At 30.1% G+C, this 20,050-nt stretch overlaps 1 protein-coding gene across 7 annotated transcripts in view; it reads right to left on the minus strand.

Moving 5' to 3' along the window:
* LOC127715423 (protocadherin Fat 1-like) overlaps nucleotides 1–20,050 on the minus strand; it is a 123,938-nt gene that overhangs the window by 36,839 nt on the left and 67,049 nt on the right. For all 7 annotated transcript variants that reach the window (XM_052221457.1, XM_052221456.1, XM_052221455.1 and 4 more), the window contains 5 exons: nucleotides 12,836–13,141; nucleotides 11,955–12,168; nucleotides 11,399–11,538; nucleotides 5,958–6,168; nucleotides 4,398–4,673 (listed from right to left, as the gene is read on the minus strand). In XM_052221457.1, the coding sequence (XP_052077417.1) occupies nucleotides 4,398–4,673; nucleotides 5,958–6,168; nucleotides 11,399–11,538; nucleotides 11,955–12,168; nucleotides 12,836–13,141 (1,147 nt within the window). The remainder of the gene's footprint in view (nucleotides 1–4,397; nucleotides 4,674–5,957; nucleotides 6,169–11,398; nucleotides 11,539–11,954; nucleotides 12,169–12,835; nucleotides 13,142–20,050) is intronic.

Genomic DNA, 20,050 nt, shown 5'->3' on the forward strand with positions numbered 1-20,050 from the left:
TGATTTAGAGTTAAGAATACAAATATTTCTAAAGTTTAACATAGATAGTTTTAACAGTTAATTCCAGAGACACTCAACAAAAAGTGGGTTCAAAAATCAGTTTCATCAATAGCATTTTAACAATTTCACTAGCTATCATTAAACAAATGACCGTTCTTCTAACCTGCAATTTGTTTCTTAGAATCTATAATACATCTTAATTTTGTCAGATCTTAACAGTAAACATAAAAACATAACAATTGTTCTAAAATGTCCTTAACAATGGTTATTTAACTAGTCACATAAATATATTTTGCTTTGCTCAGCCTAAGACTTATATATTAACATATAGATAGTCCCAGGTTCAGCCAACTTAAATCTAACCCAATAGTTCTGTACTACAAGTGCAGTGGTTTTTCATTCATTATCATAATTTTGGTTTACAAACATAAGTTTTAAGCCACGGGTTCAGTGGTGATTCAAAACTCTATATCCTGCATGGTTTAAACTTATAAATCATAAAACCAAATGGACTCTTTTTTCAACAATCTGTTTTATTCTTAATCAAATCAAGTTGTGATGAAGAAAATTGTTAAGGAAATGAAGTTATCCCCCTTTGACTGTATTTGCACATTAGAGGTGATCTACCCTTGAAAATCAACTATAATATTTATTTGATTTTCATCATTTATAAACTTTGACAGTTGTGTATTGAAGTTTATCTTTCTTCATCAATGGCCAAGCATAAAAGATTTAACCTTGAAGAACTTTCATTTTTTACTTAATACAATTTTCATATTGCATCAAAACATTTATCAACTTATTAACTTTGAATTAAAAATATTTTATGGGGCACATAAGCAAGAAAATGCAATTTAACATTTCTGCAAATGTATTTAATGGTTAATTTATTTCTATTTCACATGAACAATTTACAATTTTTAAATAGTAACTTTTCATTTTTCAATAGGTTCCAATTTGTAATATATGTGAAGTTTATTTTAAAAGTTCTTTAATGGATTTTTCAGTTCCTATTAAGCTGTAAGATCTATAAAATAGTACATTAATTCATATCTAAAATCTTTTGAAATATAAATATTTGCCCCTAGTTTACAACAAGACATAAATAAATGCTAAATGATTTGAAAAAATCACTATTCATAAAATGCACAAGAGTTTCTTTGCAGTGGCAAGAAATTTGTTTTACTTCAATGGATTTCTTCTTTTAAATAAACAACCCCAAGTTGTATGAACTAGATGCAAACTGAACAAAAATTTTTAGAGTGAACTTTGAAACTGTTCCAATTCAAAAACTTAATTTCTACAGGAAAAAAAGATCCAAGAAAAACCCATTAAAATATGATTTATAAGGAAATTAAAGGCCCTGTTACACAAAGATAAAAGTTCAGTTACATGATTCTAGTCGCATACAACTTTTGTTTCATATTCCTTGCATCTTTACTTAGTATATCAAATTATGTATTTAAATTCCTAATTCCCATTAAAATGGAGAAGTAAGAAGTTGTCAGGTTGAAATACATAAAACAAGCAATGCTTTTAATAAATTTATGTTTTAAACATAAAAAAGTGAAAAACCATTTCATTAAAAAGGTGTCGCTTTAAAAATAATTGTATTTTTCTTAAATTTTTTGTCCATTATCCTTTATGGAATAGTTTTGATTTGAGATTTGTCAAACTACAGTCCCCGATCATAAAATGAAGAATGTTTTTAGAAGGTCTAACGTAAACTGTAGTAGATCTTAGAAAGGTATGTCTAACATCTAGTCAAAGTAAGCAAACAGTTATAGAATTGTTCCATGTCAAAAGACTTACTGCATCTTGTCAAAGTAAGCAAACAGTTATAGAATTGTTTCATGTCAAAAGACTTACTACGATATTATATAACAATCTGTGTAAAAATTAATTAATAGGCAGTATTTTCATCACCAATTATTTCTCACAATATGCACTACAAAAACACCCATGCACATAATTATTTGTATTTATTTTTACGCTGGATTGATCAAGAATATCTGTATCTAATGTTTATATCTTACAAAATATGCTTTAATCTTTAGCTTTTTCTTTATCAGGTTAACAATTCATTTAGCAGAAGCCTCCTTCTGAGGTAAAAACAGGGAAATTAGCAGAAGCCTCCTTCTGAGGTAAAATCAGGGAAATTAGCAGAAACTTCCTTCTGTCCTAGGGTAAAAACAGGAAAATTAGCAGAAACCTCCTTCTGAGGTAAAAACAGGGAAATTACAATCATTTACTTCTTGTATTCTATAAAGTTAAGTAAGGAGTCTTTGGAAAATAGCTGTCAGAATAAAAATCTAATTTCAAAATAATGCATCATGTCTTCAAACGTACATAAATGTAACCATAATTTATCACATTTTTGTGACCTTTTCCCCTACTGAACAAATACAGTTCCTTTTGTACCCTAACTTAAGAGGGACATTAATAATGTTTGCATCTACTGCAACACACACATTTGATATCAGATTTCCATATAAAATAGGAATAAACGTCGAAGGTCACAATGTTGAAAGGAGTTTAGGTAACGTTAACCTTGAAAAAGTACTACCAAATACAAAAGAAAAAGTATTTAGTATCCTTTTAAAAATACATAATATAATTTCATCTTCCTTAAAGTATGAATTTGGTTCCAATTTCTCAAAATTGTTATAAAAATCCATGTTTTATCTGACCTTTGTTTGACCTTTCAAAAGAGTGAACAAAAACTACAGGTCAGATGTGCAGCAGCTGACATAATTAAACATGGCATTAACGCCTTATATAGAACTATAAAGTGTCCAAAGGTCGGCTTACAGTAGCTTTAATGATTGGATTGTGTGATTCTCTGCAATTCAGATGTACAGTTCGAGAACTGAATGTCAGAGGTAAAAAATTAAACACGAAAACAAAAAAAATTGTGAAAGTTATACTTGCTTGATGCAGATATTTTCGTTTATTTTTTCATTAATATATCTACAATCTCACTTTCACTGGGGAAAAAATGTTTTTTGACATGCAGAATATTGATATCAATATGCTAAAGTATATTTGGGTAAAGCAATTTTGTTTTTGTCAATTTAACTTTTTTGGAAAGGATATAGTCCATATTATGTATACAGCCACCTTGCAAAATTTGGGTATGGATTAACAGCCATTTTTAGTATGATGTGAAATCCTTGAACTGTTTAACTACACTTTAAAGTACTTTTCACTGTCCATCTGTGTAAAATTTTCAATAAATATGGCTTTGAATAGTATAATAAGCATAAAATTAAATTTATATATAAAGTGGTAGGTTAAGCCACTTAAAAGTCAAATCATCAAATTCTCATAACTTTAAAATCAACTGTGAAGAATAAACATAATTTCCATTTAACTTCTTAATAAAATAAACAAACACAATTAGAATGTGTGAAAGAAAGGACCCTATGTTAGCGTCCATTCTACCATTACCATAAAAGGTGAAGCCTGGGTTTGTGTTTATGAATAAATAATGATTTAATGATAGTTGTTCAAATTTTCTGCTTCTATGACTTTGTCACTTTGTAGACCATTTTGTCCACACCACCTCAGAGGCTCAATTGGGTATTTCTTTTGCATTATAATTCAATAAACATACAATTTTGCACTTTAAAAAACTTAAATGAATTAAATGAATTATTTAATATCTTTCTAACATAGCTGCCAATTTTGTCTTGAAATGACAAATTAAAAACAGATTTCTACAACCAATCCACGATTTCAAATCTAACTTAACCTGTGGGAACCTCTATTGGAGGGTTGTAAAAATTCACTTAGTACCTATCATTCAATACAAGGTAATAAAAAAGTACTCATTCACCTTGTAATCAAAGGAAATTTGATGGTTTTAACCACAAGTACTTTGTACAAGTACTTGATGGTCTCAGATTAGCATGTTGATAACCTCCAAATTAAACATCAATTAAATGTTTGTCATATATTTATAGGGGTAGGCCAACACATTAACAACCTTCAATGAAGTAATTTGGAAAACACTGGAATGATGTATTCATTCATAAATATTTTGCAGAGAAATTTAAGAATTTTTTGTTTATCTTTATATAGCTTCTACCACTATTCTTTTTCAAACTGAAAAAAGAAAAATACAGGTTTTTATTGGAGAAGTGTATGTTAGCAAGCAATAGAGCTTAATTAGACTGTAGATTTGTTGCTAGATACCTAATTTATTAAATTTCAAAATTGCTGATTTCAAATATTTTATTGAACCAAGTCCCATGTGCATTAACTTCAGTCTTTTTAACATGTTTAATTGAACATGTCACTTTGTAGCTGACTTCAGGGTAAAAGCAGAAAAAACATTTTTATAACCACTAAAGAGCTGCATGTGTAATGGGGGACACCATTCAGTCTATACCTACCAGACTGAATACTGTAGGATATTTCAGCATTTTCTCCTTTATCATCATCAAGGGCTATTACTTCCACTACAGATGTACCAACAGCCGCAGATTCAAATACTCTCCCTTCTATGGTACTGGATAAAAACTTTGGAGCATGGTCATTATGGTCTGTTACTTTAACTATAACCCGTGTAAAGTTACGATTAGATGGGATCCCCTGGTCTCTAACCATGATTGTCAATTCATGTGTAGAAATCACTTCTCTATCCAATTCTTCTTTCACAGTAATCACACCTTAAAAAGAAGAAAGAATTCATAATGAAAAGAAATTATATTAGGTGTATGGATTTATAAGAACAATAAAAGGTTAAACTAGTTAATAATGATAATCATACTTTTTTTTGTTTTATGACATTAATTCTCAGTGGTTTGAAGCTAGTGGGTTCTAGAATCAATTTTTTAATTCTACAAAAAACAAACTTTTAGTTTTTTTTTTTATATTGGTATTAACTGAAGAAGGGCTGAGCAGTGGCAACAATATGGTCTTGGAAAAGTGTCAGCAGTGTCTCTCGTGGTACTTAAGGTAGATTCATGGTATACCGCCATCTTGGATTGTACAATCGCAGTACAAAATCGGTCTAGTTATTTGCCCAAATCTGCAAATTTGGAGACAGATTTGCAATTAAATGGTTAGACTATTTATTTATATTAAGAAAACTTGGTGATTTATTGTATTATTCAAAATATTTAAACAAATATCATTTTTTTTGGTTTTTAGAATCATTTTTTCAAATGAGCCATTTAAGGGGAGATAACTCATTTAGTAAAAAAATTATACTGGACTAATAGGGAAATTTTTAATTTTTACTTGTAGCAAGAAAACAAGTTCGGTGACACCATTTTTTCTTTTTATTTTCTTAAAAAATATTATAAAACCTATCTTCTCACAATTTATTTCAAAATTCTATCTCATAGAAATTTTTTTATGCACACAAATGTGTTTTTTCATGAACAATCTAACCAAATTTAGGCAATTTTCAACGACTAATAGCTTGAAAAATAGCACGGTGACCCATAATTTTTATTATATTTTTGAAAAGAGCATAGTAAAATCTTCATTTTGGCAAATTATAAGAAAATTCTGTCTCAAAAAATATATACTTATGATCTACCTTAAATTCCGAGATATTGAAATTAACTTGGGATATTGAAATTAACTCGAGATGACACAACTGATAGGTAATATGCACCTAGTTGTAGGTATAAATTTCATGTGACTTTTATTTTGTATTACTCACCATTGATAATATTTCTGTTGGTAAGATAACACATCCGTAAATCATTCCTTAAGGATCAACATGACCTTGAAATCTACTTTGACATTATGTAATAGATGTCAAAATTTCTAGAGACTTTTATGTACATATGACTCTTTTACGATCTTCTTCCTTCATAAATTATTAAGTGTACAAACTAAATTAAATTTTGTCTTGTTAAAGTCTGGAGGATGTTTATAAACAGACATGGAAATAAATCATAATACTGTTACCATGGTAATTCAAAATGACCTTAACCTACCTGTTCTAGAGTCAATGTCAAATTTATTGATGCTGATTTCATTCTCAGCTGCTGTTATGGTATAGAAAAGACGATTATTTTCATCCCTGTCCATGGCCGAGACTTTCAGTATACTCATGCCGACATCGGTGTTCTCAGGTAGAGTTGTTTCGTAAGATGGACTTAGAAACAAAGGACTGTTATCATTGATGTCTATTACATTGATGTATACCTGAAAACAAAACATATAACAATAATCTCTTAATAAAAACAAATAATTTTAATAAAAAGTTTCTGAATTTAAAGATAATCTGTTTTGCTTTATTTTGGTGACATTTAATAAACCAACACAAAGAGATGCAAAACAGGTCATGGTTTATTTCTGTATACACCTATAAAACATGCAGCAAAGGACTGCTACTGCTAGTACTGTGGTAATAATCGTCTTGTTAAACCATAATAAAGACTTTCCGTGCATATATACAATACCACTATAGTAGAAATTTGAATGAATGAAGTTTGATTCACAGGTAAGACCAATAAATTTGAAATTTAAGATAATATGAATAAAAGAAGTTGAGGGGTATATGTCAAGGAGACAACAAAGCTAGGTTTTTTGTAATTTTTTTGCAAGATGGCAGGTGATTTAATGGAAACACTCTTGGTCGTACAGTAATGCCCACTTAACGGTAGCTATGGGTAAAATGGAATACCATTATAGGATTGGCTGATACACAATCTATTAAAGATATGATTTCTATCGAATACACTTTCATACTACATATTTAACTGCACTATAACATAGATCAACATCCCTAAATCTTTTTTAAACGACCAAAAACTATATGATTTTAATGAAAAACCTTTTACAAATGCATACATCACTTTGCAGACTTTTGGAGACTAGGGAAAGAAGCATGTAATGTTATAAAGACATTAAAATGGTTAAGTTACATGATTAGAGGTTTTTAACTTTGATATATTTTGGCTCTACAGGTACACTGCAGGTTACATAATTGTATACCATTGCAAGTATAAAGAATATAAATTTGTTTACACTAAACATCATAAGCCGAGCGTTAATTTGTAAGAGCATCGTTATCACTGAGATCTAAAGATCCAATGATGAACTTCGGCCTTACATCATAATAATTTAAATTTCCACATTAACATATTTATTTCCTATCAGACATTTCGTCTTTTGATCAGGAGGAAAAAAGAACCCCATACCCAGTTTATCAATGAGTTCGTGACAAAAAACCCGATTGACCTTTTTCACCTCATCCTGCGAAAACTTATGATGTTTCAGATCTGGCAACACAGAAAGGCATGTTACAAAATATATGTGTATTTAATCAAAACACAGGTCCTGACCCCCAGTCATCAAAGAGGAAAATAAATCCTTCTTTTTGTTTTATAACATTGAGACATAAACTTGATTCCTATATTGACAAACTGTTATCACATACACTGGTACAAAAGGTTTCAAAATAAAATCATTCTTTTAATCCGATTTAACCTTAAGAGTACACCCATTTAAAGTACTAATATATGCATGTTTTAGGAGTACCTGCCTGTTCAATGAACTTTTACAATGGCAACAAATGTTTTGAAACTGTAAAAAGTTTGCATTGTTTCTGCAGGAATGCAAATTTTAATCAAGATTTTTTTTTGTTCAGGTATTTTTCCAGTTTGTGACATGTCCAAACAAAAAAAGTAGTATTAGTGGTCATTATTTTTAGTGTCAAGAACCTACAAAACACCTGCTGAAGTAATTACAGTGCTACCTGAAGCAAAAAATACATAAAAGTAAATACAGGTTAAATCATTTTTCAATGAAATCTTCCGGAAAGGCCAGTGACAGTGATTTATCTGTGATTATAACTTCAACCTTTCACAAAAAAAACCCAACCTCTTTAAAATCTAATAGAGAATTATGTGGCATTCTCTACTTTATGCAACTAAGACATGCTTGCTTTTGCAATCAATTGAGTCAATATTTAATTAAACATGCCTTATCAATACATTCATTACAGCTAAAATGCAAAGTGTAAAAGAATGTGATCAATAATTATAGAAATCTTGTCCTTTGAAGAACTTAGTGTATGACACAGATATTTGCTACTTTCTGTTATTTTTTTATGCACAGTTTTTCTAGAAGTGGGAATATTATAAATTTGCCATGTGCAGACACTTGTCTTTTGTTGAATATCATAAGTTCACATTGTCTTTTCTGGTTTATTGTGATGGTTGGTTAAAGTCTCATTGATACATCTTTAACTCATATAATTTGTTATTAGAACTTCTCTGAGCTATCATAACACTGTAACCTTCTTAATTTTCAGAGTTGACAATGACAGCCATTAATTAACCTGTTGAATCATTCATTTCCATCTGGTATCCAGTAACCAAGACATAAGTATCAAAGAACATCACACCCTCCATTTATATACACACATGTATAAACAATTTGTCTTAAGTTATAGCTAAACAATGCCCTTTTCAAGTACTATATAGGTTTTTATTACATACAAACCCTTCAGTACACAGAGGAACATACAATGAAATTTACCCCATGGTGAAATCTGCAGAATATTTTTCATACCACCCTGAAGTAGAGTTTAGATTCAAACTTTTATGATTTCTTCCTATTTAAAACTGTTGTTTGTATGAAGGAGCCCGGCATGACATATTGGATATTTCTTTAAAGAAAACTGTGGACTGTAAAAATTCTTCAATTTGAAATATCAGAATTGAAAACATATGTGTGTTTTATTTAAAAAAAAATTTGCAATAAGTCTATTTCTTTTTTACCAACAGCAGTTGTTAAATCCCAAATAAGGTTGAACTTCGGTAAATCAATAAAGTCACCAGAGGCAAACTATTTCATAAGGGCATTTTATAAAATAAAATAGACAAACATTTGAAATGACCAGTTGCAATACAAAAATTGGTTAACAATTTTGGTTTTGGTTGTAATGTAAAAGTTTGGTATCTATGAGCAACAGTAGAATCAACCTCCATTTCCAAACAGGGAAAACCTGATTATGAATATGCTATTAAGAACATGGATGGTAATGCATCATGTCTTTAAAGCCTTTATTTTATAACAATTTAGTAATTCACTTTTCTGTCAATTAAATTAGATCTACATTATTTTATAGAAGCTACATCTAATTTGTTTCAAATTTTCTCATATATGCCACGCTTCCAAAATACCACTATATTTTATATTTTTTACAGAGAATTATCATTCTTGTAGGTTTATAGTTCTTTTTCTACTAACTAATAAGTGTTATTTCAAGATTCTATCTTACTTTATTCTCAAGATGAAGCATTATAAGTTCAAATGAGTTAAGTTTTATCTGTTTTAATGCTACATCATTGGCATATTTCTCTCATCTAAAACACATTGCTGTAAAGCTCAAGTGAAAATCTTTCTACTAATAGATCTAATTTTACTTCCATAAATCTTTACAAAAAACAGCACATTTATGTTTTAACTTTTTTTTTTTGAAAAGTCGTAATTTTCACCTGATTATTTTTCAAATAAACAAATCTTAAATGTTTTGAAAGACATGCCACATACAATTTTAGAAAACTAAGTACTTCATTTTATGTAATTCAAAAAGTGTATTATAGCTTTAAAACTTGCATTACAATACAATGCAAATATTTTTACACATCTAACTTTTTACTTTTACACTTTAGTTATTAAAGTAGCCATCCTTAATAGATAGGATTAAATTGCACAAAAATGGTTAATTGTTTCAAAAGATAATTTACTAAAAGAGTAAAATTCCTTTCGACACCTCCCCTTGCTGTCCGGAAGTACATGTAACCTAGTAACAATTCTTGTGTGTCTAATTTTGATATATCGTACAGCCATCACTACAATGACAACCCTTATGGACAATATCACTCAGAAATTTATGGTGTACCATAGTGGATCATAGTGCAGGATTGCACTGTGCCGTGTAACGTCATGTATATATTTTTTCGTGATATTAATATTCAAAATCCTGGCAAGATATTATCAAATTAATTACCACAATAATTTCCTGACAAGATAAAAGCCTTAGGATTGTTCTTTTGTCACCACCGATAAAACTTGTCTCCTGGATAACACACCCACGCTTTATTGTACCTTTGTTTTAATGTTTTATAAAATATAAATTTTATTAAAGTGTCATGCCATCAAAAATCATATCAACCTTGGGTGACTTTGGCTACTTTTCAAATAAATTCTTAATTTAGGTACACTGAAATTCTAGGAGAGCAATTTATGTATGGCTATTGCCAAAATTCGTCACTAATAGTTTCAAAATTTAAATTGCAAAGATTAATGAAAATTCCTTAAACAGTACATTTTTAGTAGGTACTCATACCATTGAACCGTGAAAAGGACAAGTGCCCAAAATTCAAACCAACAGAATTGTTTCAAACTGTATAAAAAATTCCTTATTACAGTCTTAAAACTGTTGATCAAGGCCATGAAGAAACCTGGATTAATAAGGCAAACACATGGTTTCTTTGTAGTGGTACAAGTAGAAAATAAAATTTAAGTGTGAATCACTAGAAGTTATCTAGTGGTTCCATACCTATCTGATTAGGATTTCTGCTTTATTTTATTGTTATGTCCACCTAAATGATAACATTTATATTAATCTGGCATTTCAAATCCATCTCTGTGTTATTGTATTGTATACAAGTGTAATCAGATGTTGGCAATATCAGAATTTAATTACTGTATTTATGAAAATCACAGTTTTGTTTACAATTCTATAACCTTTTGTAACATAGTAATTTAGGTGTATCAAAAGGTCATCTCTTGTTTAGTAGATCCATGAAAAAGATCCATTGCAGAATTGAGTCTCCCATTAAATACCAGAGAAGCGTTTTTACATCATTTTCAAAGTACTTGAAATAGTTATCCATGATAACAGCCAATTGAAAGCAGCAGTTAAAACAAAGAAAACTGTACATATATACCCAAAAGCTGGGCCACAAGAAGTCTGGTCCCCATGTTCCCTGGATCTGTCCCAGGAATTTAAATGGATGAGTATACTGCTAAGGTATATTGATGTAGGCCTTCAAGTTGCCTGTTATTTTCTATACTACCAGTAAAGGATGGGTTTTTAAAAAGACATTATTGGCAACCGCAGCAAGGAAATATTTGGGATCTGAAAGTTATTGTATACATTTGTTATAACAACCTGAGTGTACCTCATCTGCATTTAAATTTGCAAGAAAACTAAACATAGAGGGAAAAAAAGGAAAATTGATCATTTAAAGTAAAAAAAAACGGGTAAAATAGGGCATAAGAAACCCAGACTTTACTGGTAGTACATAAAATAATGGCCAACTCAATACGCCTTTAAAGTGGCTGAGTATAATTTGCAACAGATCTCCTTTAAATTAACTCATGACTGTAGAAGAAATCTATATGTGACAAGACTTACTGTAGTGAGTGTAACATGTATTCCATCTGTAACACTGATTGTAAGGTTGTAATGATTTTTCGTCTCCCAGTCAAGTTTTTTAGCCACTAGGAGAGTACCAGACTCAGTCTTTACATCAAATTGATTGTCATCATCTCCATCTACAATCAAGTTACATCCTTATATACCACATGTATAATTAAATATCATTAACATAAATAGAAATGGTTTATCATCAACCCTTATCTAAAACCTTTACAGCAGAGTCTTCTCCCCTGTTTATATGATCAATGGTTAGATGTCATTTCTACTGAGTTTCCAGTTATTGATAGCTAAAAATTGTACAGGACATTAAATGTAGATTCAATTTAGTATCATGATAATACAGTCTTCCAAATCTGCATCATTTAATAGCCCATAAAACTCCATCATTTCTGTATAGGTAGTATTTTCTATTGAGAATGAATTGATGTGGTTAGTATCATGTAAAGGAGTTAACGTTAAATAGATAATGCATTTGATAGGAAAAAATTCCAAGTTTGAAAATCATTCACATTCAGACTTGTAGAGAACCTACCAATAACATGATACCATAATTTATCAAAGTCAGCATCTGTAGCTTCTGTCATTCCAACAAAGTCCTCTATCTCAGCATTCTCCTCTATGTCAAACTTGTAAGTCACTTGATCAAATACTGGTTGGCTAGCTGATGCTTTTGGTCCCTCTATTACCTCAACCATGACCTTACAAGAGTCTTTCTGTCTGTTGTCACCACGGTCATATACTCTAACCTATAATGTTCAAAAAAATATCATGAAAATTTCTCATATACAGTTAAAAAGTTCAGTTTGTTCCAGAATGAGATCAGATGTATTTATAACAATAAAATTCAAATAAGATGTAGTTTATCTAGTGTGTATTTATTTCTCTGAATGGATTTTAAATGCATTTTCAAGTATATATGAATGATAATAAATACAATTACATTTTGAAGCATATATTGACACTGCACAAGTTAAAAGCCTTAACCATATTTGCTAGATGTACAAAACATGTAAAAACAAATAAGGTTAGCCTTGGTTTTTGAAACCTGGACCAGTAATGTTAGTGAAAATCATAAAACATAATAGATTAAAATGAAAATATTTTTCTATTTGTTTTACTAATTTGCATACTGTATCCCTTAATTTCGTGGATACTTGATTTTGTGGACACAAAAGCCTATAGGCCATTTATATTTTGTTGAACGTTTAAAATTGTTGATAATGATAAAATTAACACATTATAAATTTGGTGGGTCCAAAGCACTTTTCTGATATAACATTCATCAGTAAGGCTCACAATCCACAAAAATAAGTATTCAAAGAATAATAATGAATCGTCGGTGCATAGCATTTGGCTTCATTTTGATTTTAATAAAAAATTTCATGGTTATGTTACAGCATGTCATGTACACACCCTAAAACTATATGATCCAGGCTCAATTTCATCAACATAGATTTGACCACTGGTTTTCTCCACATAGAATTTGCTGGCTCGCTTTCCTTGCATCCTGTATGACAACTCAGCATTAAGACCCTCATCTTTGTCCACGGCAAATACTCTATAGACTGGATTTTGCTTACTTCCTGTCTTTGGTCGGAGGATTCTGACCTGATGGGAATGGATACGAAAATCTGGAGCGTTGTCATTTTGGTCCAGGACTTCAACAAGAACTCTTGCTGTAGAGGACAGATTTGGAACTCCATTATCATTGACTGTAATCTGAAAAGATGAAAATAAATACTATTATATCTTTTGAGTCATTTCTAAAATCATTAATAGCACATATTTTTTTTAGCCATTTCTAAAATCACTAACTATATATATACACTATAAAGAACTGTTTGAAGTTTATTTTCATATCATTTCAGTAGATCAATCATGATGTTTCTTTTACTAGAGTTTCAATAGGAGCATAATATTTATTTATATTTATTTAATTTGAGAAGAATCGTGATGGGTTTTTCTATCATTTATCTCAGGATTGATGTGGTTACACGCCTCATGTTGTGTATTGGTTACTGATGTTTGAGCATTAAGGCAGCAAAATAAATTTTAAAAAATAACAAAGTTAAACAAGATATATTCTGTTTCTAGTCGTGACAATCCCCTGTTTCTTCCTTCCTACATTTATCACTTAAATCACTAAACATGACTTTACAGTAGATCTTTTAAAAGTTCATCCAATTTTCGGTAGGATAAGTGTTGCTCAATCTTTAGCTCTCTATGTGATTTTCTTTTTTTTTTTCAATTTGTCAATTGTGTTTTCATTCTTTCATTGCCAGTCTCCATGCTTGGCCACAGTCCCACCAGCCCAGGCTTGTAAAATTTCTATTAGAAAAAAAGAATTTCTACTACAGGCGAAAGAATATTTTAGATAACAAATTTTCCAAAGAATGAGCTTTTGGTCTGTAATTGCATAAGTTTTATTGTGAAGAATGCATTGCTTTTAGATTTGTGATTATCAATTAGCATCTTCTTATTTTTCTCGTCATGTACTTTTGTTTACTTTTTAGACCAAAAGTTCATGACAAACACATTCCTAAGTACAATGCTATAAATGTTTTTTCCCCCATCTATAAAATTCTAATCATTCTTGTGAGTTATAAATTTTGACAAGAAAATAAATCTGAAATAGGTTCTATATTAAGCTGTATACATATGATTATAATACATTACTGTTCTGTTTCAATATAATATAGATTAGCATATGACCTGGGTGGCCTCATAACAATGAATTATGTCAGACTAATGAAACAAAATTAAATTAATGATTTTAAAGACAGGACTACTCATTGAAAGTAACTAAATAAATAGTGTACTTTTACGGTAAGTTAATAGCTACCTAGTTAGATCATGTGTACCATTATTGGTTCATTCAAAATAAATTAAGTGGTGACCAACTAGAATTTAAGCTGTAAATTTTTGTTGCAATAGTTAGTTGGTTTCTTTATTTCTTATAAGATTATCAAAACAGCAACAAAATTCATACTTAAACACTGTGGCTAGACTCTCAAAATGAACTTATTATAATCAGTACAACAAAAAAATTCCTTTCAATAGTAAGGACTTATCATGACGTTTTTGACCATCAGTCTTACAACACACTACTAATTTCCAAACCTTTGGTCCATTTATTACAGCAAGCTTTAGTAATGTTTTAATCAACCATCAATGAAAATTCAAAATAGGGACTATTATGTTATTAAATTCCCTTCAGCTGACTGTATGATATTCTGACGCAGGCATTAATAAAATCTGCACACAGATTTATTTTTTGTAATCTTATAAAAGTTGTGGTTATAGGACATATTATTCTATCAAAATAATATAATATATAACAATTGATAATATTTTACAGTTCAAAGATTTTAATGTCTTCACACTTAAAATGTGGTTTTGACACTCAAAAACAGGTAAACAGTTTTATGTGAAGTCATTGATAAAGTTTCTTCCCATTTCCCCCAGCGTCATCAGAATTTTAAACAGCCCATAGCTGTTTTGAACTTTTACGACAAAAAAATAAAATAAGAAAGAAAACTGAATCATCGAAATTCAATAAAGACTCTATGATGAGACATTTATTTTATGGCCATTTAAATACAGTTTCTAAATTTCACCCCAAAATCTTTTTGAAAAGCATCCATTTATTAATAACTGGGTAATCGGTTGGAAATTCAATGCTTTTTATAGCTCTATTAGCACAAACAAGTCTGTTTACATTAATACAGCATACATAATACTATTATGATTGTGAGATTTGGATGTAACTTGGTCAGTGGGATCAATAGGGGTGGTGTATCACGTTTCAAATCTGTGATCAAGGTATTTGTGACATCTGTCACACAGGCGCCAGGGTCAAGCACCAGAGTATAATGTAACACCTCCACTTATACTAAAATTTGATCCAAAGACAACGATTCCAAGTTCAACGAACTTGAATTTTACCATGCAATGAGATGCCTTAATTTGTGTCAATGATTATTACAACAATGGCCAGTTTTTCTGTTTTCTGTGATGTCAAAGGTTTATTTATAACAATGACAATTAGACAATTGATTTTTCGTTATAAAATTCAGTATATTAAACCACCAGCTGAGATATAGTTGAGATCTTTTTAAATCTATTCTGAATGTTGATTTTTTTTTTTCTGTTATTATCAAAGTGTCACAGAATCCAATTTCAGTTTGAAGCTTTTCTTCTCAAACAAATTTCAGATCAATATTTTTTCTTGGTTAACATGCTTTAAAACACTGGTTTCTTAAATCTTGATTTAATGTAAACTTTTCTCCTTGTAATAAAAATAAATCCTAAAAATTTCAGAAATTTTTTGCAAAACAATAACTTTACTAATATTTGACAATTTTCTGCTATCTAAAGAAAATTATAGACATTATTAAAAAGCTCCAAATATTATATCTCTCTCCATTTATGCAGGTTTTCCTCTAAGAATTATGACATGAATTATACTTTACTTCAAATACTGCTTCATATAATGTACTATATTTGTATAAAGTTTATTCAAATCCTTCTCAAAGTTTAGGAGGAATTGCTCCTTCAAGATGACAACACTAAATTAGACACATTGATGGAAAAGCAAAAAGTAAGACCTTGTGACTACCATTGTACCCTCTAAACTTTGTTTTTGGACTTAAAAATTCTACATGCTTTTTTATCTTTTTTTGTACTCTTAAATATTGGTACATTCCATACTTCTGATCTTAGAAACTTAGAAACAGTGGTCAGTAATCAGTTACAATTATTGACCATTGCTCTTAAACGGAAGAGGATTCCTAATAGGCATTAGATAAAATCGTATCTTTTTCAATGGAGGAAAGATATGAGAATCTTATTACAAAGGATCTGACACTTAATACGTCCACTTAAAACACCCTGGTCTACATGAAACTTCACTGAAAAACAAGTCAACATATAAATAAATGATTTTAAAATCCCGCCAGGCGTCAACATTTAAATCAATCAACATTGTCCAGGACCAAGATATTAAAGCTAATTAGAAAAATTTGTCAATGTCCATTTTCGCCCATTACAATTTTTAGTTATTAGTTATCACAGAAGAGCTGATAGTATCTAACCAACGACTACTATAACACATATGCGATAAATCTGTATATTACAGAGACATAGTTATTCTTGTTTTATAACACTAAGGGACTGAGGTATGTCTCACTGTCAACAGCCTTTTGATAGACCAAAAGGAAATTTACCATGTAAAATGATCCTCTTATTGAATTTCTACGTCTCTTGTATGAATTAAATTAGCAAAATTACCAATACTCAAATTTAATCTGGGTAAATAAAAAACATACAAATATTTGCTGAGAAAAACTCAATTATAAAATCCAATGTATTGTTAGTTAACAACTGTAAGTTAATAAACCCCTATGGGGGTGACGGTCATTCCGAAATATAGAAGTTTAAGAAGGAATTCTTAAATTGGTATCAGTTTCCCCGTCTGTAAGACAAATGAAAGAGAAACAAGAAAACAGGTCTTCAAGCAAAAATAAAAAACCCTCAAATAAACATAGAATTATGACCTAAAAACATAAAGCTAACATCTTTCTTTCATGATGACCCTGACTTGCACTTTAAAAAAATAAGGGCTTTAACTTCTGTTAGAAATTCCAAGCTTCATTTATAAAGTAGTTTAGCATTTTGATTTTACTCTAATTGTTATGAAAATGAAATTGTATATATCCAAATATTTAGACAACTAGGTCCAGCATTACATGATATTTCAATGATCTGAGACTTGAACTAGTTTTATTAACTAGAACCTAAACTTCCCATATAAAGTATATACCTCTTTTATGTTGTTTTTGGCAAAGTATCTGGCTTTGGTTGTTTGTGTATACAGATTAACATACCAAAATTGATTAAATGTATTTGTACATGAAATTTCTTACATACATTAATACGCAAACAGAGTGCTTGAATTTCAGCTTTACTATTCAAAGAGAATATTTTACTTGATTTTATTACAATACATAAACATGGGAGTATATCATAGAATTTTTTAACAAGGCTGTCTGCGTTTTCATCTTATAGATAATCCCTTGGACTTGTGTCCTAGGTCCTTGCACTAAATACAAAAATTTTAATCTTTTATAACTTGTTACATTTAAGGAATACAAAAACTTTAGCTTCATATCAAAATAAGATCTGATTCAGTATACAAGCTTGATATGAGTTAAATAGATGCGTTACCGACAAATCTGATTCACTGAATGCTTTTAAATTACCCTTCTTTGTGCTGGTACAACCTGACACCCAGTTTTTGTTGCTAAATTTCATCTTTTTCTTAAATGCTTTACAGAAAATTCACCCACATGTAAAATTAACTCTAAAGATTAAAGGAGATGAATGAACACTTTAATTTGGTATCAGTTTTCTTTCTATAACAAATTACACGGAAACAAGAAAACAGGTCTTCAAGCAACAAATACATAAACATAGAAATATGACCAATAAACAAAGTCAACCTCAATCTTTTCCAGATGACCCCTACTGGGACAAAATTTCAATGATGTCTCAGCCCACCTGTCATATCCCTGTGGACACCTATTCAAGGGACAATCAGAAATTTACATTAAGATCTTTATCACCAAGAATGTTACAAGAACCACATAGTCTCATTGTTATGATTTAACACAAGCTGAAGTACATGTTTGGCTACAGGCAATTCATAACAGTCAGGAAAAAAGATATAAATTAACCATTTATAGCTTAGATAAAAATCTGTCAATATTTACAGAATTAATTATAAAGGTATCACTTGGTGCAATTAAAAGTTTGTTTGTTTGTATCTAAACTGTTTTGAGGCATATAAAAGCAAATAAAAATGATGCAGTTAATATAATCTTCACTTCATGTTTTTTCATAAAATTTCATTCCTGGGTATCACATTCATTATACACGTAAACTATCAGACAACCAGATAGTGCATGAAAATAAAGGACAACCAATGGTATAATGTAAATAAATTATGACTTTTCTGTAGCTGCTGTCCTCCTCAACAAGTTTGTAACCTAATTTGTATTCAAAATCAACATTGCTCTGTAGCTTTCAGCTCACTTCTACAACTGAGAAATCAGTAAAGTGTAACTTCTCTTGGTAGGATAATTGTTGGATGAAATTAAGTTTATACAACCCTAATAGCAAAATAGTATGGATTCAGGCAGTTATTTTATATCGAATACATAGAAAATGTTCAATTTCCTATATAACATGGTTACATCTAATGGTCACTCCTGCTTCATGTTGCTAGGTAATTTGATTTTCTAAAAGCCTATTACTTTAACATGATGAAGCTTTTCCATATTAAAGCCTGCTAATTAGACTATATGATGGTTTCCCATCTTCTATCTTCATGTTTGATTTAGCATTGCTCAGCTCTTGTTGATTGTCTAGATTAATGAGAAGCTTTGCATGACACCTAGAATGACCTTTGGAATAATCATCTTCATGACAAGGATTGGGCTTTCTGCAGATGACAAATGTTGATAATGAATTTAAGACACCAGAGGATTTTATCTATGGTTTGATTTTCATTTAGAACAATTGATTTAACTCCTAAGGATTTATACAGTGGTATTTTAATCAAACAATTGACTAATTTGTCCAGTAAACAACCATGTCCGGCTGACCAATACATCAAAGCATGTCCATATTTATTTGACCAGATATGACTTTGCTAATGGCTTTTATGGTCATTTGGTCATAAAGCCTGATAATGACCAGGAGTGACCACTGCCATATAAACTGGTCAACAGCGTCATTATAGCTGTGTAAAATTGTCATAGATGAATAGACATTGAATCAAATTCACAGGATTGAGTCTTGGATAGTATCAATTTGCTGAAAGGGTATTCATAGTTCAAGTCTAATGATGACAAGATTTCTATCATTATCACTTTTCATGTTAGGAGATTTAAATGAAAATCTGTATTGGGTGGTCAGCCAAGGTTAAGATAATTAGATCAAAAGCTTGATACAGTATGATGCTGTGTTATTAACTTGAAAATTAATCCATATACCATAGATACCTGTAAACAGGTAAGTACAAAAAGGGCATATTCAAAAACGTATTTGTTGCTGACCTGTTATGAGTATTTTCCTGACATTAATGTACCTGCATGCATTACAAAAACAAAGAAAATCATGTGTAAAAAATTAATTTAGCGTTTATGTAAAGAAGTTTACATCAAGATCATAAAATGGAAACAAATATTTTCTTTTATCATTAGCAGTGTTCATGTAGTGAAAATTTTAACCTGCTAGATTTTACTATTTTATGCATACAGTCATAATGCTGCATTTTTACATGTTAGCAATTCAAAGTTTGTTTATTGGTAAGGGTTAAAGCCTCTTTCAGCTACCTGACAACTATAACATGGAGACCAGTTTTTATTGGTCGAGGAACCTGGGGTACATCAATATTGTTTTTATTGTAATCATTTGGCTATAAAACTAAATTGACCTTATAATCCATTTATTTTCATTTTTTCTCCAACAATTGATGGAGACTATCAGATATTCATTTTCATAGTACACTAAATTCTTTCCAGTAATATAGAAAGCTGCATTAAAATGTAACTGTTATTGAGCAAC

This window comes from Mytilus californianus, unplaced genomic scaffold (assembly GCF_021869535.1).
Source record: "Mytilus californianus isolate M0D057914Y unplaced genomic scaffold, xbMytCali1.0.p SCAF_9, whole genome shotgun sequence".
NCBI classification, from domain to species: Eukaryota; Metazoa; Mollusca; class Bivalvia; order Mytilida; family Mytilidae; genus Mytilus; species Mytilus californianus.